The following is a 22,653-nucleotide window of genomic DNA, read 5'->3' on the forward strand; positions in this document are numbered from 1 at the left end:
GGCAGAAACACTCAAAAGTAGGACATTGAGAAGTTGAGTGAGTGAGGTGGAGGCACGGCCAAAGACAGGCCTGGAAGCTAGACGAAGAGGTGAGGTTTCGCACACCTGTGCAGGAGTCTCACATTTCTGCAGTGCTCTCCTGAAAACACTCAATAATATATTTGCCAAAAATGCTGCACACACACACACTCTCTCTCAACAGCTGAGAAGAACGCCAGAATCATGATGACATTCTGGAGATCTCCCTGGGGGAAAACAACAGACGGTTCTTTCTGAAGATTAGAGCGAGCAGCTGGGGACATCATTCACAGTCCCTTGCCATGGGTGCTATTAATAGGTTTTAAACCACCACCCCCTAAAAAAAAAGCAAAAGGGGAAAAAAAGAGAAGAAAAATGTTCTTGTTTGCAAATCTTACTTACTGCTCCTTCTGCCTCAGCCAGCTGGCAGGCCAGGAGGGAAAGCAGCTGTGAAAAGGATGGTCTTTTTCTGGAGTCCAGAGCCCAGCAGGAACACAGCATTAAATATCTGCAAAGACAACAACAAAACCGGGGGGGGGGGGGATACGAAATGATTTCCCAAAGCATTTTCTGTGGGAAAGTCAGGCAACTGGGATATGAATGTGTCCCAAAATACAAGCACGCCTGGGCTTTTAAAAGATCCTAGGATCAAAAGAACTTCACCTGCAGCTCAGACTCAAGGCGCTTCGTTAAGACAACACCCCAAAGCATGAAAACTTTTAAGTTAATGTGCCTGCTTTAACATCTTCACCATGTTATCAATAAGCTTGTTTGGCCGTCTCATATACAGTATTTGAGAATCTCGTGGCACCCATCTGAAGCAATGCTCTCAAGTAGATCTTGCAAACATTTGCCGTATTTTTCGCCCTATAGGACGCACTTTTTCCCCTCCAAAAATGAAGGGGAAATCTGTGTGCGTCCTATGGGGCGAATGCAGGCTTTCGCTGAAGCTTGGAGAGCGAGAGGGGCCGGTGCGCACCGACCCTTCTTGCTCTCCAGGCTTCAGGAAGCTATCAGCAAGCCTGGGGAGCCCGCGGGAGTTCCCGCAGGGCTCCCTAGGCTGCGGATAGCAGCCTGCTGCCCGGAGCGTGGGGCGCGCTGAAGCCGCGGCGGGGGGGGGGATATTTTTTTTTCTTTATTTCCCCCCAAAAAACTAGGTGCGTCCTATGGGCCGGTGCGTCCTATAGGGTGAAAAATACGGTATGTGGCTTCAGTCCCACATCCATTATCCAAAACACTCTGAAACTAGACATGTTGGTTTAAGTTCTAAGCAGCTCTGCACCACGGCTGGGGCCAGGAAAAAGGGGCAATTCATAAGGGGCAATCCAATAAGGTGAAATGATGTCCACACCGCATTATCAGCACATGTATACCAATGGTACAAACAGGGAAAGCAGACTGAGAAGTGTGTGTGTGTGTGTGTGTGTGTGTGTGTCCCATAATGTGCAACACAGGTCAGTTTTTTTGACTCCTCTGTTCCCTTAACTTGCATAACCAGCATTTATGCCTACTTAACTGTTTCTATCAGTAGCCAGTATGTGGAACTAGTGAGATGATCATAGATACTGGTAGTCCTGAAGAATAATAAATTAGAAGCACAGGGAAGGTAGGAAGGGTGAAATTTACCATGGCATCCCTAAATTGTGCCTGGGCAGAATCCTGCCCCTCCCCAGCCCTCGGTATTCATACCCCATGCTTACATTTCTTCTGTAGCATAAAACGGACAGTCCATTTTAAAGCCACTTTGAATTAGCTTGTAGAAGTTTGCATCCACTTGTATTCCAGGGTAAGGATTGACACCTAAAACAGAAAGATGGGAGAAGTGAAGAGTGAAAAAGTGGATGTTGAAAAACAGGCTTGCCACACCCTTCTTCACACAATTCACGACTGCATATACACTGTACATTTAAAGCAAACAGCTCTCCCCCCGCAAATCTTGGGATCTGCGGTTTACCCCTCCTAGAGCTATAATTCCTAATGCCCCAACAAACTATAGTTCCCAGTATTCTTTGGAGGAAAGCCATGTGCTTAAAATTATGGTGTGCAGTATGTAGCCTAATGCACCCACATCACTGAGTTCATTTCTCCATATTACCACATCAGTTTTGTTATTTAAAAACAACAACTCGTGAAGATTAATCGGCATATTAGTGCCAATTTCTCCTAATGTACACATTTTTGTATCCAATTTCCCCTAACACACACATTTTTGGAAAACATACTTCACCTAATATAATGTATTCTGTAAGTTATTTTCCTGCACACTTTACCCTAGTAGAGTGATTCCCAAACCTCCCCACTCCCCGAAGACCACTTGAACACTGCTGAGACTTTGCGGGGGGGGGGGGACTTAATGATTTTTCTGCCTATTATAACAATTGTAATGCATGGTGCTGGATGCTATACAATTTTTAATTGGAGGTTTATTGCTTTTATTTCATATGTTGTATTTTATTGAATTCCAATTCAGATTGTAATACAATAAGAAATAATGTAAGAAATAATGTAAGAAATAAGAGAAGCAATAAAAATATAATTAAAAATCCACATGCACCATTAATACAGTGGATGTTCTATTTCCAGTCTTCAACCATAAATTCACAAATGTGCTGTGGGTGGCTTGAATGAAGATTGTGGACCTGAAGGAGCATCTCCACCCCCTTCGTTCTGCCCAGACACTGTGGTCCAGCGCCGAGGGCCTTCTGGCAGTTCCCTCACTGTGAGAAGCCAAGTTACAGGGAACCAGGCAGAGGGCCTTCTCGGTAGTGGCACCCGCCCTGTGGAGTGCCCTCCCACCAGATGTCAAAGAGAAAAACAACTACCAGACTTTTAGAAGACATCTGAAGCCAGCCCTGTTTAGGGAAGCTTTTAATGTTTAACAGACCATTGTATTTTAATATTTTGTTGGAAGCTGCCCAGAGTGGCTGGGGAAACCCAGCCAGATGGGCAGGGTATGTATGAATGAATGAATGAATGAATAAATAAATAAATAAATAACCACTGTCTGTGAACCCCTGCATTTCTGAAAACATTACCTGGCTAGAAAATTTCAGAGAATTGCTTTGGAAAGTGCCAATGAGGCAAGTCCACATTGAATGCAAACTGAACCAATTTTTTCTGCCACCCCTTGTTTCTGGGCCCTCCTTAATGCTGAAGTAGGCAACTTAATCCAGAACATACCAAGAGAGAATATTTCCCACAGTAAGATTCCGTAAGACCAGACATCACTCTTAATAGTATAAATCCCTTGAAACAAGCTTTCAGGAGACATCCACTTAACAGGTAAACAAGCCTGTAGGAAGAGGAAAGGGGGGGGGGGAGGAATCATTTCTGCACTGAAACTTCCACACATCAGAGGAAAAAGAAGAAGAAATACGGCGCAAAGTCTAGCAATTAGTATGCACGGACTTCATTTTTAGAGGAATATCTGCTTTGGAACAGGGTGGTTGTGGCCTTTGAGGGAGCACATGCAAAGCATAGTGGAACTAGAGTAGGAACTAGGATTTTCACATGATGTTGCTGAAGCTGCTCTTGTTTGAAACACCTAAAAAACAGATAACCAGGGATGCTTCCGACTCGATCGATTCCCTATATGAAAATATATTCCCTATATGAAAAGTTTCTCAAGCATGTCTTCCCACTGTGTGAACACACAGTGAAATATCTGTGGGTGGGTGTGACAAGCTATGCTGAGGATTTAGTATTTACTGCAAGGAAGCACTTTCTGTGTGAAGGTGCCCTCAGACAGATGGCTTTATGCAGCCTCCAGGTTCATAGACATCACGCTACTGAATATAAGCTGCTGTTGGACAAGGACAGGAGAAGAAGGCTATTGCCTTCATGTCCTGGTTACAGGCTTACTGGAGGCATCTGCAGGAAATGGGATTTATAGGCAGTTAGTCTAATCCGGCAGGGGTCCCTTTCATAAGGAAGTTAGGAAGAAAGCAGATATGTGTGTTCTAGCAAACCCAGCAAGGGAATCTGTACCTACAAAGAGGCTTTGGCGCACAGATTGCCATTCTAGATCACAATCTGTATGTGCAAAGGAGTTCATCCAACCCCCTGAAGTTGTGGGGGGGGGGGGGTGAATAAAGAGGTGTTTTTCCTCCCTCTCATAATACCAGAATCTGGGGTCATCTAAGGAAGTTGAATGTTGGAAGGTATCCAGAAAAAGAAAAGGAAGTACTGTATTTCTTCACACAGCATATAGGGTGGTTGGGTTTTGTTTTTTTGCAAAATCGTTTTTATTGATTTTCCAAATTTTAACGAATCAACCACAAACTAGAGCAAATTTAATACAATTTTTCAAAAAAATTGGCTTCCCACACTCTGCTTTCCATGTGTCCATAGTTTCCTCTTGTTGCTGCATTGTTTTCTAATTCACATTCCATTCCTTACATTTAACCTTATATTGCAATATTTTTGGAGGGATTATTTTTAATTTAAAGTTCTTAACCATCAGCTTATCCACTTGCCAATTCCTGCATGTACACACAGCACACAGTTAAGCTATGTTAAATTCATTGCCACGGGAGGTCATTAGAGTCGCCAAGTTAAATGGCTTTGAAGGAGGATAAAGACAAATTCATGGAGAATGAGGCTAGTGAAGGTTACTAGCCATGATGGCTGTGCACTACTCTCCAGTATAAGAACTGGTGTGCTTCTGAATACCAGTTGCACAAGTGGGGAGATTCCTGCTGGGTATCTGGTTGGCTATTGTAAGAACAAGACGCTGGACTAGATGGGCTTTTGACCTGATCTGACAGGGCTATTTTTATATTCTTATGCTTAGTACTACTGCGTTATTATTATTAGCATAAAGCTATGAAAAGAGTCTGCCAAAAGCATCTACTTACGTTCCCCCGGACAACATAGTTTGAATCATTCTCTATGTCCCTCGCAAGTCCAAAGTCGCAGATTTTTGCCACTTTCCCATGAGTGACTAGAATATTCCTGGCAGCGAGATCCCTGTGAACACACTGTCAAGGGAGAATGGTGTGAGTTTGCTTCACGCCCTGTTTCACAACGGCCAAAGAACAACATTTAAGACCCTGATTGTTTCCAAGCCAACACCTTTCGCAGCTCAAATCATATGCCAAAATAGGGACACTTGGAGGGTTTGTAAACATGTGCTTATTTTGCTTAATGGTTTGTCTAGCCCTGCCTATGGCCTAGGATGATGGGAGGTAGAATCTGAACCCTGGAGGGCCCTGTCCCCACACTGAATTAGATAGACTAACGGTCTGGCCTGGTGTAAAGGAGCTTTCTCTGCTCCAATGTTCTCATCTGGAGGCCCCTGTTTCCCTGTTCATGGTCTATGCGGTGCTTCCCCTCTCCAGCACTTGAAGGGCACACATCCTCTTTTTTAAAACAACAACAACCAAAAGTGGGTGAGCCTACGAGCAATAAATCTTAGAAAGAAGGAACCGAAAGATAACGCCGATCAGTTCACTGAAAGTTTTATGTGCTGGAGGGAAATTGTACGAAATACTGTAATACCGATAGTCACATTTCACTTGATGGACGTGCACAAGGTTTGCACAAGTATTTTCAAAGGAAGATTGCTGGCTGACCCTCCAAAAAGATGAGCGATGCACCATTTATCTCTGACATGCTCTTTTGAGAGTGGCGCTGTCTGGGCAAGCACATCTGCTGCTGCTCCTGGCTCCTCCTGAAGGGCACTATCCCCCTTGTTTGGCATAAGACTTACATATGCAAAAGGAAGGGTATTTTGACCTGATCCCATGTTAAAGGCAGAAATTCATTTCCCATCCCAATGATATATAAACACTGGGCACCAAAATTCAGAACAGAGTTCAAATGGTTCCCATATAGCATTGCATCGTTACTGCAGAATCAAAGATAGTCTTTAATGACTGCCAAATAGATAAACTCCAGCAGAATAATTATTTGTTGCTCCCCTGTTGGGGGCTACAGCTACTGAGCTACAGGAAGGGCCACACAGCTCAGTAGCAGAGCACATACTCTGCATACAAAAGGTCCCAAACCGCAGCCAGGGCTGGATTTAGGTTTGATGAGGCCCTAAGCTACTAAAGGTAATGGGGCCCTTTATATGTCCAGCTGTCCTTTGTCAACAACAAATTGTCACTGTTTTTTGTGTTGAATATATGATATATGGTAATTTATGGACCTAACAGGTATCTAAAACCAGTGATATTTTAGGGAGCAGGCTAGCAGGCGGGGCCCATTACACAGCATCTCTAGCTACTCTTGTCTGAAACCTTGGAGAGCTACTGCCAGTTGGTGTAGACAACACTGAGTTAGACACATTCCAAGCAATTTAAAGTCTGATTAAATCTTGGAAATCCCGCCTAAAGGCACCCGTTTTTGCACCCCATAATCCCACAGTGCTTGTCCAGCAAAACCTCTGTGATGGCCAGGAAATGCTTCCTCTTCTTCCCTTCTTTTTGGAATTACTTTGCCCTTGAGGATTTTTGCTCCCCCCATTCTTTGACATGTTTTAAGCAGACAACAGCAGAAGGACAGGTAAACACCTCCATCTTCCTTCTCTCTCATTCCATCAATGTTCCAACTTCCAACACTCCCTCCCCCTTTCCCCACAAGCACTGGAGCATCATCACACAGCTGTTCTTGGTTCCCTGGCATCTCATCTCCCCGTCTAGACCTCCTGTCCTCCTGTCTCCTTCCGAGACAAGCCTTCAGAAATTCAGTTCACATTTTGCCTTTTGTTTTACCTCATTTAGAAAACCTTCTTTCTTTCGAAGAGCACTGGCTTTGGCCTTCTCAGTCCCTCTTGGGGAGCTTACTAGGGCATTCTGCTACCTAGACCAAATGTTAGTCACACTGTGTTCTTGTGTATTTGTTAAAACATGCTAGTTTCTGAGCCAGCTCTGCTGAACTGGCAGCAGCGTTCCTTTGGCAGAGAAGAGCCACCGCAGCAGAGAGAAGAGGTTGCTCTCAATTCCCCTCTAGCCATTTGCGTTCCAGAGAGATGCATCATAAGCAACTATGGCAACAACCAGGACTGACCTAAAACATTCTGATGCCTGAAGCAAAGGGCAAGAAAGCACCCTTATTCCATGTGAAGAAGCTGATTAGACTGGCGATGGGACAGTAACCTCCTGAGGGCAGCAGTCTTCCTTAGAGGACATAAGGCAGGTTTTATCAACAACATGAAACTGTCCTCCGACATCTCGCCAGCGTTCCCTGCTTCACAGCATCTGCCACCTGAGGCAATCATCTCATTCTGCCTAATGTTGGGGCTGGTCCTAGTATTTACACACACACCAGAAAAACGTATTTCTCTCATAAAAGTCCATTTCTAATTAAGTATGTTATTTTTTTGTAGTTCTGAGCTGGAACATCCAGCTGGAGAGGAAGTAATAGGATTTGGACCACTGTATGCATTTTTGTTCTCTTTATCATCTGAACAAATTTTCACACATCATGCTTACTGATTTTGATTCCAGAAACTCCATTCCTTTGGCAACTTGATATGCGAAGGAGAGAAGGTCTTCAAAAGTCAGCACATTGAGGTCCTCTTCATCATCTATTCCCCTGTTCACATATTTCATTCCTTCTACAAGTGAAAAACAATGGCAAGAGCTTTATTTCGCTAAGGCTTGAGTTTCTGTCACTAGTATTGTTTGCCAAATGACTACATTACTTCAGACCATTTTTTTAAAAAACCCACAATTACAACCCAAAAGGAGACTTTGATTTCTTACCTTCCTCAGCAAGCAGGGCAATTCTGCACAATTTAGAGGCCAAATCTAAGTCTTTTTTTGCAGATGTGTTTCCAAAGTCATCCTTTGGAATATATGATCCATTTCTTAGTATATATTCATTTCTGAAAAAGATTTTTTTTTTAAGAAAAAGGGGTTGCTATAGTAAAAATGACATCCATAAGAATGAACCCAAATAAATAGAATGAACCCAAATAAATAGAAATTAAAATCTGCGTAAATACATTATTATTTTTTTAAAAATAAACATTTGGATTGTGTTTTGCTTAGAATTTTTCACTTGCAGAATTCATCACGATAGCATGCATTCAATTTAAACAGCAGAGTCTTTGAAAGAGGATTTGTGACAGTTTTGACTTGATCAGGTTCAATACACAGCAGAAATGAAAGCAGCCAATCTCTTGTGGCTTTTCCATGCAGATGTGGTTCTCAAACTATATCATATAGGGACCTTACCTGGGTAAGGTAATTGAGAGAGCGGTTGTCAAACAGCTTGGTGGGTTTCTGGATGAAACATCGGCTCTGGATTCATTTCAGTCCGGTTTTCGCCCTGGTTATGGGACCGAGACAGCTTTGGTCGCCCTAACAGATGATTTCCGTAGACAGATGGATTGAGGCGGGTCGGGACTGCTGATTCTTTTAGATCTGTCAGCAGCCTTCGACATGGTTGATCACAAACTTTTGGACCACCGCCTTGCTGACGTGGAGATTCAGGGCATAGTCCGCTCCTTTATCTCAGGTCGGGGATAGAGGGTGGCGCTAGGGAGGGAGTTGTCACCATGGCACTCCTTGGTGTGTGGAGTCCCGCAGGGTGCGATCCTTTCCCCAATGCTTTTTAATATATTTATGCACCCCCTTGCCCAGATTGTCGGGAGCTTTGGGCTGGGTTGTCATCAATATGCTGATGACGCCCAGCTTTATCTGTTGATGGACGGCCGCCCTGACTCAGCTCCAGACACACTGACCAGATGCTTGGAAGCTGTGGCTGGATGGCTGCGTGGGAGCCAGTTGAAGTTAAATCCTTTGAAGACAGAGGTCCTCTGGCTGGGTTGGGATGACATGGGGTTGGGGGACCAACTTCCATCTCTTGCGGGGGCTCAATTAGTGCCAGTGCCTTCTGTCAAGAGCTTGGGTGTAACCTTTGACGCCTCCCTTTCCATGGAGGCGAAGGTTGCAGCCACAGCAAAGGTGGCATTTTTCCATCTCCACCGTATTAAGCAGTTGGTCTCTTACCTTTCTTGCCCAGATGTGGCCACAGTGATCCATGCGACAGTCATCTCCAGGCTTGATTATTGTAACTCGCTCTACGTGGGGCTGCCCTTGAAGCTGACCCAGAAACTCCAGTGGGTGCAGAATGTCGCAGCGAGGCTCCTTACGGGGTCCTTGCCGTGGTATCACATTCATCCAGTGCTTTACCAACTGCACTGGCTCCCAGTGGAGTACAGGGTCAGGTTTAAGGTGCTGGTTTTGACCTTTAAAGCCCTATGCGACCTAGGACCCACGTACCTACAGGACCGCCTCTCCTGGTATGCCCCACGGAGGACCTTAAGGTCCACAAATGACAACACTTTGGAGGTCCTAAGTTGCAAGGTGGTTAGATTGGTCTCAACTAGGGCCAGGGCCTTTTTAGTACTGGCTCCAACTTGGTGGAACACTCTGTCACAAGAGACTAGGGCCCTGTGGGACTTGACATCTTTCTGCAGGGCCTGCAAGACAGACCTGTTCCACCTGGCCTTTGGTTTGGATTCAGTCTGACCCTTATGTTTCCCTCCCCTTATGGTTTTGATCTATGGGCTACTATTAAAATGAGGCTGCATTTTAAATTGTATTTTAACCCGTATTTTAAATTGTTTTTTTTCTCCCCCCCCCATTATGTTTTTATTATAATTTTACTGGTGTTAGCCACCCTGAGCCCGGCTCTGGCCGGGGAGGGTGGGGTATAAATAAAAATTTATATTATTATTGTCAGGGAACTGACATCGGAGCTCGAGGCGGAGGGAAGGCTCTCAAATGATGCTGGAGAAGGGCCCAGCAGGGAGAGAGGCAGCTCCGCAGAGGGGGAAGCTAATCAGCGCAACACCAGGGAAAGAGAGGGGCAGATGGGGGAATCGGCGAGAGGGCTCCAAGACTCTTCACCGGACACCAGTGGGGAGAGCACGGGTCCTCCGCTACCCACGCCCACCCTGCGCAGAAGACTTCCGCGCAGAGAGAGTAGGAGGAGACTGGGTGTCAAGCAACTTTTATGTTGGAAAAGATTTAAGAAACGCCCACTGACGGATTCTGCTAGCGACTGAGGCAGCCACGAATTGAAGGGCTGTCCAGACAGAAAGGTTTAACAAGGCAACATAGCCAGGAGAGGCGGCAACTTACGCACGAGCAACCCCATACCATTATTATTATTATTATTATTATTATTATTATTAAGTCACCCTAGCAACTTGGCCCTGTGAGTTGTTGTCAGGAGATGTGAACGAGGAACAATGCAGATCAGCTACAGCCTCCTTGCACTGCCAGGACTGCTGATCAGAAGGCAGAACCACTGGCCCAATGAGTCAGGTGACACTAGAGAACCAATCAGCTGCTGGTGGTTAATATAAAGCCTCCAGAATTCATACTTTCCCTCAGTCTAGGTAACCTGTCATTGAGGGAAATGATCAGATTCTTCCACTGGACTACTATCTGCATGAATCTGGCTGCTGGGCCTGCGCTGCCATTAGGCAGAGTGAGGCAGCTGTCTCAGGTGGCTAATGCTATGGGGAAGACCCCATCACCACCACAGAGGTGTATGCTACAACCACCCAGGATGGGCATGTGGGGAACGCCCCCAAGGGAAGCGTTGTGTGGAGAAAGCCCACTGCATCCCCAGTTCGGGCTTGACCCAGGAATGGAGCTGTAGTGGTCGGGTATGAGAGAGCTGCCTTGGCAGCTTCCTCGCGTGCCACAGCCCCGCCAAGGAGAGCGGGCGGCACTATTCCCTCCCCCTTTGCTTGGCACACAAGGGCCTCTAACGCATCGCTTTGCCCAAGCCACAACTGGCTCAGTGCTCCTTACCTTGAGTTTGCGTACTGTGGGAAATTGTGGTAAAAGCTGAAATTGTGCTGTCGGAAGACATCAGTCAAGGTCTTGTGGAATCTGTCTCGTTTGCTCCGCAAGTAGTTCAAAAGGTCTCCATAGCAACAGTATTCAAAAATCAAGTAAACTGGTCCTGGAAAGTTTTTTTTAAAATAAAAATCTGTTACTCAGATACCAGATAGCAAACAGTGAAAAAGGAAGCAACTGGGAGCAGCCACTGGGGCCACATAACACCAGTCCTTAAAAAAATCTACATTGGCTCCCAGTACATTTCCGAGCACAATTCAAAGTGTTGGTGTTGAGCTTTCAAGCCCTAAACAACCTTGGCCTAGTATACCCGAAGGAGCGTCTCCACCCCCATTGTTCAGCCCGGACACTGAGGTCCAGCTCCAAGGGCCTTCTGGCAGTTCCCTCATTGCAAGAAGTGAAGTTACTGGGAACCAGACAGAGGGCCTTCTCGGTAGTGGCGTCCACCCTGTGGATTTTGCTCCCATTAGATGTCAAAGAGCTAAACAACTATATAATTTTTCATAGACTTCTGAAGGCCACCCTCTTAGGGAAGCTATTAATGTTTGATGTTTGTTGTTGTTGCTGCTGCTGCTGCTGCTGCTGTTTTTTCTGCATTTTGTTGGAAGCTGCCCAGAGTGGCTGCCCAGACTCTTGGTAGTTACAGCAGAAAGGCCATTTGGGACATAGGAAACTGCTGTTTACTAGATCAGACTAAAGGTCTGTATAGCTATCTAGCCCAGTAGTGTCTACTCTGACTGGCAGTGGCTCTCCAGGGTCTCAGACAGAGGGAAGTTTATCCCAACACCTGTTGCCTGATCCTCTTAACTGGAGATGCCAGAAACAGAACCTGAAACCTTCTGCAAGCAAAGCAGGTGCTCTGCCACTGATCTATGGTCTCCCGAGTTCCATCAAAGACTCAGCAGATCCCCTAAATGTGAATTTTCATTCCATTGGACAGGAGCTACAGGCACAACAGGCCAATGCTAATTCTACATTTGGGTACTCAACCCAGGCAAAAAGAGGTCACATTGGAGGGTCCAGCATAAGTAGATGGCTTTGCCCACTGGCTTGTTCAGCTCCTTACCTGATATGGTACAAGCTCCAAGCAGATTCACAATGTTTTCATGACTGCCAATGCGAGTCATCATCTTGAGTTCAGTCATTAGAGCATCTTTTTCGGAAGAGCTGTATTTGTCTGTAAATGCAACAGCAACAGAAGTATAGTTATGTTTGCCTATACTGGGAAGGGCGATTAAGTCCATGCAATTTAAGGATTTAGGATCAGCCTCCTCCAACCTTCAGAGATTTGGACTACAACTCTCATCACCCATCACCACTGACCATGCTGACTTGATGGGAGCTGTAGTCCAGCAATGCCTGGAAAGCACTAGGATGAGGGAAACGGCTTTAGATTCTCAGTGTACAATGCTAAATCCTAAACTTAAGACCACTGTATTGGTAACCACTGTAAAGGTTGACTTTAGCTGTAGCAGCAGAGGCAGTAATTTGGTATGGTAATAGATGGAGATAAATCCAATGCATGGAAAGCAGAATGGGATTACACTTCCTCCAAGAGCTCAGCCGTATGAGTGGTTACTTGAAAGTGAAGTCAATGGGGCCAGGGGAGGCTGGTGCCCACTGGGGTTGGTGGAGCAGAAGACCAGAGCAGCCAACAGGAAATGATGGTGAAGTCAGAGCCAATGATAGGCAGAGGCAACCTGAACCTCCTCCCTGATGAGTTCTACAAAGGCAACACTGAGGCTAATGAGGAGTTGACAGCCAGCTAGTAACATCCCCTGGATTGGTTGGAAGTAAGGAGGAGGTGGGGGCTGGCTAAGGGCAGATTGTCCTTGGTGAGGCAATGCCCCATTCACCTTAATGGATCAACCTCCATGGAATGGGAATTACTTGCTGTTCATAGGAATAACTATAAGGAACATTTCCCAGGAAACGTACTTTAGCTGTGTGTACTTTAACTGTGATTGAAATGCATGTTGTGTATGCAGCTATAATGGCCAGCATAGGTCTGAAAAAAACACCCCTGGCTTCTGTGGGAGATGAAGTCAGATATAAAGGGACTTTTGCTTGATGTTCCGCAAATCAAAGCCCAAACATAATTCACATTTTAATGGTTTCTTTGCTTCGGTGCTGACGTCATCCTCAGAATCACCACCATGTTCTGAAAACTACAAGCAATTTAAGCTTTGGATTAGGCAGCTCTTCAGACAAAGGACTCTTTCAAATAAAGGACTGTTCTCCGATACATGACCACCTACTCACAACTGTGACACAGCTGCATCACACATAATAGTCCTACAGCAAAGAGAGGGAAGACACGCCACCAGAAACTTTGGATTGCAATAGATCTCCCTCAAACAACACGAGTGTGCACAAACTCGTAGGAGAAAAATCAGAGTCTGCAGATGTTTTGAAATGCTAATGGCTAGCTATGTATCTACCTCCACTGTCAGAGGCATCGTGCCTCTAGAATGCCAGTTGCGGGGAATCATAAAAGGGGAGAGCGTTGTTGTGCTTGGGTCTTGCTTTTGGTCTTCTCAGATACATCTGGTTGACCACTATGAGAACAAGATGATGGACTAGATGGGCCTTTGGCTGGATCCAGTCTGGCTCTTCCTATGTTCTTAAGTGTGATGGCCTGGGACTCGGACTCAGAACCAGAGGAGTCTCAGTCTGCACCAGACCCTTTGCCTCAGGCATCATCTGAACAAAGTCTGGGGGCTGATCCTGAAGAGTCCCAGTCTGCACAGGTTCCCCTGCAACAAACACCAGCTGGGCCAAGTCAGGGGCCTGAGCCTGCCCTGGCTCCAGATGCGGGGATTGCCTCCAGCTGGGCCATCACTTACAGTTGCTCCACTACCAGTTTGGTCAGGGGAGGCTGAGGCAGCCCCTGGGTCTAGTAACCCACCGATGTCTCCCGAGCTGCAGAGACTAAGGTCTGAGAGAAGGAGAGACCTGAGTACTCGCAGGAGGAGTGCTCACCTCTGGGCGAAACAGGGAGGTGAGTCGCCGGGGGATCAGGACCAGCCGTTACCCCAACAAAGATAAAAGGCTGTTGGACCCTGCCCCAGGTTGTGGGAGCAACATTGTTGATTGCCAGATCCTATCTGAGATCCTGTACCTGTCCTTGCCTGGTTTTCTGCCTCATGTCCTGCCTTGGCCCTGTCGGAATGACTCCTAGTGGAACCTTTGGATTCTGGACTGGACCTGGACTGCGTTTCTTGGGTTACCCCTGGGACCAGCACATTAAGCACAGTTAAGCACTCATGCAAGGGCTCACTACAAGGAAACAGGATTGGGCATCTTTCAGAGTCCGACTCAAGTGCTTTTCTCTCTGTGCCACCACAGCAAGTTGTCAGAAGAGGGAGCTGTTTGCCAGGGATCTGCTCCGCTTGGGTGTCGCCAATGCAGCTGGGTCAGAAGTAGATCCTGCGGCTTGCTGACTCAGCAGTTGCCAGGCGATGCAAGGCAGGGCACCAACAGGAGTTTCACTTGACCTTTCTAAATCCCTAGATTCTGTTTCTTCAGCCTGAGCAATTTGTCTCTACAGAGTAGATGAAGCTGATGTCAGACCAAGCAACCTAATGACCCTTCTCACCTTGCCTTGCCTCTTCACTGTGAATGGCGGTTGCACTGGCCTGCTCTGCCTTGATCGTGCTTCCAGACAAGCACCCCAGACACCGAACTGAAGATAGACTCCCCCCCCCAATCAAGAACAGGTTACAGCCTTTACAGCAGGAGTGTGAAACGTGAGAGCCTCCACATGAGAGCCAGTGTGGTGTAGTGGTTAGACTGCTAGGCTAGGACCTGGGAGAGCAGGGTTCAAATCCCCACTCAGCCAGCAAACTCATTGGGTGACCTTGGGCCTGTCACAAACCCTTAGTCTACCTTACTGGGTTGTCGTGAGGATAAAATGGAGAGAGGGAGAATTTATACACACACACACACACACACACACACACACACACGTGCAGTTGATGGGTATGTTTAACCTAGAAAAGAGGAGACTGAGAGGAGATATGATAGCCATCTTCAAATATCTCAAGGGCTGTCACATGGAGGAGGGAGCAGGCTTGTTTTCTCCTGCTCTGGAGGGTAGGACTTGAACCTATGGCTTCAAGTTACAAGAAAGGAGATTTCAGCTAAACATACGGAAAAACTTTCTGACAGTGAGAATTGTTAGACAGAGGAGAGGTTGTGGACTCTCCTTCCTTGGAGGTTTTTAAGCAGAGGTTGGATGGCCATCTGTCCTGGATGCTTTAGTTGAGATGCCTGCATTGCAGGGGGTTGGGCGAATGACCCTTGGAGTCCATTCCAACACTAAAATTCTACGATTCTGTGACTCCAGCTCCCATCCTCTCCAGCAAACACAGCCAATAGTTATAAAGGAGTCCAAGGACATTTGGAGGGCCACAGATTCCTCATCCCTGCATTACAATATACATGGATAGACTACCTTTTAGCATCTTGACTGCGACCTGGACAGACACTCCCGTTTCACTAATTCCATATGCCGTGGCATTCACCACTTTCCCAAAAGCACCGGAACCAAGTTCTTGCCCTACAAGAAAAAGGGAAATGAACATGTCCTCCTCATCTTGCACTTTGGTGATGTGTTTGCTAATCTTACGATGAGTGCCACCAAACTCACCAAATTCCAGATTTTCTCTGGGAAACTCCCACTTGAGCTCATACTCAACCTCGCTGAAATCCACATAGATGTATTCGTTAGAGGAAGATCCAACCATCTGTATCATCTGCAGCTGGCTTTTGTACCTCGATTGCTACAGGGAATGGGAAAAGAGGAATAGTGAAAAGGACATTCAAGGTAACAGAGCAAAGTGAAAAAGACAGACATTGGGTTCAGCTGTTACCTTTTTGTAGTTTTGGCAAATTAAGACACACAACACAGCAATGACCGAAAAGCAGAATCCAGCAGTTGCATATAATGCAACATTATCGGACAGGGGATGTTCTCCTGCAATTTGAAGAGAGGTGGATTGTTAAGCACTTCATTGCATCGTTAAAGATAAAATGACTTTGCACATGTGATGAAACATGGTCTTATCTACAAAAGCTCATGCCGCAATAGAGATGTTGGTCAGGGTGCCACAGGACTCATCTCTGAAGTTACAAACATTTAATATATTTTTACATACCATGGAATTTAGCATGGAACCCATGCTTTGCATTATAACGTGGCTCCCACAGAGCAAATAGAAGGATGTTGGAGTCATTCATAGAAACAAGCCAATAGCAACATTAAAACAAACCACCACACAATACCCATAAATGAGACAGATTAAAACCTGTCGTGCTTCCTTTTTTTGGTGAGCACAGTATTATTCTTTAGAGGTCAGTGTGTTCCCAGATGAACAATCATTTATATTTAAATTTAAGAGATCCAGGTTTAAGTGAGTCCCACCCACCACTTCTGTGGCATCACTGAGACGCCTTGGTCTAATCACTATCTTCTAGTCTCAGTTTCCCACTTGTAAAATGCAAACTGTGACTTGTCTTAGGGTTTACCATGAAGGCATAGCACAATAAGAAGATGGTGGGGAGACAAGATACAACTCAGCAACCCAAAGGTGGCGTTCCCATGGTTCCAGCACATCATGGGATCAGAGGCAAAGGACTTGGGTCTTGAAAACTCAACTGAAGTTCAAAGTCAGGTTAGTAAAAATGCATAGTTTGTTCCAAGTTCCATGGGGGCAGATCTCTTTGGGACTCTAAAATCCAGCTGTTGCATATAAGCAATTCTTGCCAATTGCCTGAGAAAGTGCAAACCTCTCCCCTTTTCCACAACATGTCACAGATGTTATTGGGCTGCAGTTCCCATCATCCATTCACCATTCTGGCTGAAGCTAATGGGAGCTGCAATTCGAAAACATCTGGAGGGGTACCACGTTGGCTATTCCTCCTTACACAGACTGCCAAATCCATCTTTACAGGCACCTCCGTACAATACCTTTTTCAATTAAGCTTGTTTCACAGTCAAAGCCCACTGAATTGTTGGCACAGCACTCTACGTAAAATCTGTCTTCTACTTCCGATAGATCTAAAGTGCTGTTTACAATCTGGAAACCAAAAGTATTTCCATCATACGTGTTGTTTGATATTCCACCTGCGATTTCTGTGCAACTGTGGGGAGAAGAGAGCCATTTACGTTTTTCATTTTTTACCCAAACATCTAAAAAGTCAAGGGCATCATCAGAAGTGTGTGCTGCATATATCTTAATACTCTTTCAGTAGCTGTGTAGGAATGGAGAAGCTGATCACTTAGCTTTTTTAGCTCACAGATAATTTGTATCTAACAGATGTGTTTAGATAAACATACTATGGGCTGGAACAAGGGTGGGAAACCATATATGATGTCAGGTATAGCACAGGTAAATGGGGAGCTTGGATGAGAGGGATCTTTGCTGGTGCCGCAAACAGAACGTCTTGCAGAATCTTAAACCACACCACAGCATCTCAGCTGCTTTTAAAAATGCAGCCGCTAACATCCATGGAAAAGGCCATCAACATCTTTATTTACTTTGTTTTCTCGTCCCGACACTGTCTCCAGACCCAAGATGCTGCAGGCCTGCTCTCAGCGGCGCAAGAAATCTGAGTTGATGTCTTGTACATTTTTAAAACAGGTTTCCCTGCAAAAGATACAGCAAAACAGCACAGAGCACTTTAGAACAAGAATTCCTGAACTTCATCAGAACAAGACTCCCTATACTTTGAGCCTCCCCATAAATACATGACCTGCAGGACACGGGTGGCGCTGTGGTCTAAACCAGCAAGCTTCTTGGGCTTGCCGATTGTAAGGTTGGCAGTTTGAATCCGCACAACGGGGTGAGCTCCCATTGCTCTGTCCTAGCTTCTGCCAACCTAGCAGTTCAAAAGCATACCAGCACAAGTAGATAAATAGGTACCGCTGCAGCAGGAAGGTAAACAGTGTTTCCATGTGCTCTGGCACTCGTCACCATGTTCTGTGCACCAGAAGCGGTTTAGTCATGCTGACCACATGACCCACAAAAGCTGTCTGCAGACAAACGCTAGCTCTCAGCCTGAAAGTGGAGATGAACTCCAAAATGGCCACCATGCTCTCATGATAAAAAAAATGGGAAGATTTTGTGTCCCAGATTTTGGCTTCAAAGTGTTGGAGGGTATGTGATGTAAGGCTGCGGGTGAGGGTATCTCTCTCCTTGAGCCAGGCCTCTCTTGGGCTGCATACACAATGTACATTTAAAGCACAAGGCTTCTGAAAATCTTGGGAACTGTAGTTGGTTAAGTATTCACATTTTTGCAGAGCAATTTCCCATAACGCAATGCACTTTTTGTTGTTGTTATTTTTCACACTTTAACCTGCACAATGCATTTTTGTACACACTACGTGGTTGGAGAATGGCATTGCAAAATTCAGAGAAAGTGCAAATTTCAGAGGATGGCTGTGTTTTTGCTTTCAGGAAGTGAGAATAAGGTGGGTTTAGCTTTAAATGCAAACTGAATTGCATTTGTCTCCCAACCCTCACAAGAAGAAGAACAAACAAGCAACAGCAGCATGGAGGCAAGCATTTCAAATCTGTTCTCTCCCTCCCTCTCTCTTTTGAACTCACTTTTCACGTAGAGTTTTAATGTCCTGCTCACAGACAAATCGTCATTTTCTGCGTAGAACACATATTCCCCTGGTTTGTCCTTATGGTCACAGAATTTTGAAGAGATGCTGTTTCACAAAGGAAGAAAGGAAGGAAGGAAGGAAGAGTCACCCAAGCATGTATCCATATGCATTTGCGATTTAAAAGGTGGTTGTTGTTTTTAAACCAAACCAGGCAGCTATCAAAGAATGAGAACCCAGTATAGCATCGTGGCCAAGCTACATCGGTGCCCTCTTCCATGAATAGGAATGGTGCCCTCACCTTGAAAACATTAGTTCTGGAAAGAGGTTCATCAACTCAGTAGCAGACAGCATGGTAGGGCAGGGACATTTACCTAACCTCCAAGCAGGTGAGTCACTGCTGAATATGCAGGGGGCACAGTGAATATGCACGAGTAGGAGCACTAGATTGGCTCTGTGGTACATTTGCCCTGTGCTGCGCTTCCCACAACATTGTCCTTTCCCCCTCTCCTCCCTGTAAGGTAAAGGTAAAGGGACCCCTGACCATTAGGTCCAGTTGTGGCCAACTCTGGGGTTGTGGCGCTCATCTCGCTTTATTGGCCGAGGGAGCCGGCGCACAGCTTCCGGGTCATGTGGCCAGCATGACCAAGCAGCTTATGGCGAACCAGAGCAGCGCACGGAAACGCCGTTTACCTTCCCGCCGGAGCGGTACCTATTTATCTACTTGCACTTGACGTGCTTTCGAACTGCTAGGTTGGCAGGAGCAGGGACCGAGCAACGGGAGCTCACTCCATCGCGGGGATTCGAGCCACCAAACTTCTGATCGGCAAGTCCTAGGCTCTGTGGTTTAACCCACAGCGCCACCCACGTCCCTTTCTCCTCCCTGTAAGCAGCAACAACTCATCTGCCAGAAGGTCAGGTACAGTAGGTGACTCCACTCCACCATGCCACCAGCTACTGCCTCAGCTAACAGAAGAAATTCCTTTGGAATCAGTGCCCATTCTACTAAGGTTAGGGGTTTTCTAGTCTAGTAAGAACAACCACACAGTACTTCTGGGGCAAAGATAGGGCAGGGGACCCTGTGATCCTCAATATCTTGGTGGAGTCTAGCTCTCACCAGCCCCGGCCAGCATAAGAACATACAAAGAAGCAGGGACAGGTCAAAGATGAAACTAATGAAGCCCCAGAGAGGCCCCAGAGGTGACTTTGGTCTACATTGCTTAAAAATGTTGGGTCTAGTAGACCCAATTTGCGGTGCCCGACTCAAATTGATTAATTTTTTGTTGTCTATATTTTAACAACCCCAAAGTTTGAGAGTCAGTAGCACAGATATTAGGATGTGGTGATCTGCTATGGAGGAAGATAACAGTGGTTACCCTGACCTTGTTGCTGGTTGTGAAGGGAGCCCCATGACCGTCCAAGCTTCAGGACCCCATAAATGTAGGTCCGCCACTGCAAAGAGCCCTGTAGGATCAGGCCCAAGGCCCACCTGGTCCAGCCTCTTGTTCTTAGAGGGTGGTCCAATGGTCAGGGTTCCAACTGTTAGTATCTTCTTCAGCTCACAGGCAGAGGTACCTGGCCTCCCCCGAGGCAATTGAGCGAGATACTGTTGTTTACCGTCCGTCTGCGACTCCCGGCAGGCTAGGTAAACAAACCGGCGATCCTCCTCAAACGTGAGCAGGACACACCCTCCTCCTTCTCTCCCTCCCTGCACTCCCCCAGGGAGGGGAAATGAGACAGACAGGAGTCCTTTCTACATGTTTTATTCCTGTCATTCAACAGTACATAGAAATGTGACTGTTCCCTTCAGACTCCATCAGAAGAGTCACACACTCCTCCCCTGTACTTCCAGTACAGGTCAGATGACACACTGAGCTAACATCCGGTGCTCAGTACAGAGAATAGGCTCCACCTTTTCTCCAACAGTACATCTGCACTGTTTTGCATTCCAGCCATCTGGAGCTGGCTTTTGCCTTGGTGCTTTTTCCCAACATCCTCCCCCAAAAGCATCAATTGGCAAAACATGATCCAGAGAAGAAAACAAACAGTTGTTATACATATAACAGTCCCCTGTTGTTTCAGTTCCACCCTTGGAACTCCCCACCACTGGTTCTACCAGTGTACCTCTCTGGTTGTCTGGCTTCCAAGGAATGAGTGCTTCTGCATTACCTTGGCTAGCTACTCTCTGTTGTGTCTTTGTCTCTGACTTAGACACTGCTTCAACCTGCTTTGAGTTGTTAACAATAGCAACACATGCAACAGCTAAGTTAGCAAACTCTTTTGAGTACCTCTTTGGTGGTACACCCTTTGTAACTCTCTCAGACCTGCGTATGAGGTTCTGATCCTCTCTGCTCACTGGTTCAACCTCTGGACTTTGTTGAGAACCAGTAGCAATCAGTGGTTCTTCCTTCACCTGTGAAGGTCTATCCATTGTGTGAGATTTCCTCTCAATGACTGTTACAACTGAACTCTCTGAGCTATCACTGTCATCATCATCAGTACCACTGTAATCTGTGACATCAGAAAAATCATCATCATCATCTGAATTGTCACCTGTGGGAAATGTCTGTACTATCCGCTCTTGCTTTGGAGCACTCTCTAGGAACTTTGTGAGAATCACCTGACCAGATTCAGACAAAATTACTCTGTAGAGACCTTTTTCATAACCCACAAAAATGCCTCTGGCATTCTTTACTCCACCTGGAGCTTCTGTTCTCACATGAGACCCGAAAACCTTAAAATAGGCAACAGAAGGTTTTCTATTGAACAGCTTCTCAAAAGGAGAACATCCCAACTCTGTTGAGACTTTCCTCAGCCACACATGAAGATAGGACGCTAGCAATTCGGCCCAATATTCATGTGGCAAATGTGAACTCAGCAATTGCGCATTCATCCCCTTTTGCAATTCTTTGTTCACTCTAACACAGACCCCCCTGTTCCACGCTTCTGGCGAAACAGAAACTTTGTGGTCTATCCATTTTCCATCCAGGAACTTCTGAAACTTCTGTAACAGAAAAATTTGCTTCTCATCTGTGAAAAGACAATCAATGTTAGCATCATGCATACTTTTAACCTTGTCACAAAACTCCTGAAACTTTTCTAAAGTTTCTTGCGGTTTCTCCATCATATAAACCCAAGAATAATTAGTGAAACAATCCACACACACAAGGTAAAATCGTGCACCGCCTCTAGATGGTTCTAGAGGACCAATCACATCAGCATACACCCGCTGGAATGCTTTGTCGACCTTCTTCGTCACCTTCCTGGTGCTCGCACTGGTCTTGGTCACCCCTGCAAGAGAGATTTCGTTAGAAACAGAAGAATTACATTTCATGTAATCACTTTGATCAAAAGTCAACAAATACAGTCCATCTTTCTCTTTGGCAGTAAGAAACAGTTCTCCATCTTTGTAGACCTTGCAGCTTTTAGCATCATAGGACAGTTTCAGTCCTTTCTTTGCAATCTGCGACACGCTCAGCAGATTAAATCTCAGTTCTGGAATCAGGTAAACATCACTTATAGTCAAGTTCAGACTCTCAAGATACACAGTCCCAATTCCAGTCGCTTCCAACTCCTGACCGTTGGGCTGTTTCACAGTGAAGCTTTGCTTCCTCAACGTCGAAAACAGTTGTCTGTGCGGGCACATATGAACCGTGGCGCCCGTGTCAAATATGAACGAGTTCCCAACATCTGGCGTGGTTCCTTTCGTCATTATAGCCTTTGCAGGTTTCACCTGGCACTTGGAACGGCTTTTGCCTGACGCCTCAGGCTTCGTAGAGCTGCTCTTTGCTCCTCTTGACTGGCGCGGCTTTTTACAGTTTCGCTGTAGATGCCCAGTCTGTCCACAATTGTAGCATCGGACAGCACTCAATGCTACTCCATGCTTCCCAGTAGCATCATCAGTGGGGGAATTAGAACTCTGTTCTTCCCTCCCCCTGTCTGCAACACCCATTGCACCTTGTTCAGGAACACCAACAGTTCCTACAGCCACAGTTCCTGCACTCTCCCCTCTGGGGTCAAAGCTCTCCTCAGCTTTCGTTGAGCTCTTAGGAACTTGGCCAGCATCATCTTGGCTCACCCCTTCTGGGGTAGTTATCCATCCAGACCCTGATGAATAACTGTCTCTGGTCAGGGGAGGTGGGTTAGGCAAGTCTCCCCCCTTCTTGGCATCCATTTTGAATCCAAGCCTCCAGCTCACAC

General features: G+C 46.0%; 1 protein-coding gene across 3 annotated transcripts in view; it reads right to left on the reverse strand.

Annotated features, from left to right (window-relative positions):
* Positions 1–22,653, reverse strand: part of FLT3 (fms related receptor tyrosine kinase 3) — a 59,414-nt gene that overhangs the window by 4,278 nt on the left and 32,483 nt on the right. For 2 of the 3 annotated variants that reach the window (XM_081004091.1, XM_081004093.1), the window contains exons 10-23: positions 18,455–18,561; positions 17,386–17,494; positions 16,816–16,988; positions 15,719–15,822; positions 15,496–15,628; positions 15,301–15,405; positions 11,911–12,021; positions 10,797–10,950; positions 7,728–7,849; positions 7,455–7,579; positions 4,875–4,997; positions 3,199–3,310; positions 1,719–1,818; positions 421–526 (exon numbers count right to left, since the gene is read on the reverse strand). In XM_081004091.1, coding sequence (XP_080860217.1) covers positions 421–526; positions 1,719–1,818; positions 3,199–3,310; positions 4,875–4,997; positions 7,455–7,579; positions 7,728–7,849; positions 10,797–10,950; positions 11,911–12,021; positions 15,301–15,405; positions 15,496–15,628; positions 15,719–15,822; positions 16,816–16,988; positions 17,386–17,494; positions 18,455–18,561 — 1,684 coding nt within the window. Of the gene's footprint in view, positions 1–416; positions 527–1,718; positions 1,819–3,198; positions 3,311–4,874; positions 4,998–7,454; positions 7,580–7,727; positions 7,850–10,796; positions 10,951–11,910; positions 12,022–15,300; positions 15,406–15,495; positions 15,629–15,718; positions 15,823–16,815; positions 16,989–17,385; positions 17,495–18,454; positions 18,562–22,653 lie in introns of all 3 variants that reach the window. The other variant, XM_081004092.1, reaches the window with a different exon arrangement.

Source organism: Podarcis pityusensis (genome assembly GCF_964106645.2).
Source record: "Podarcis pityusensis genome assembly, chromosome: 4".
Taxonomy (NCBI): domain Eukaryota; kingdom Metazoa; phylum Chordata; class Lepidosauria; order Squamata; family Lacertidae; genus Podarcis; species Podarcis pityusensis.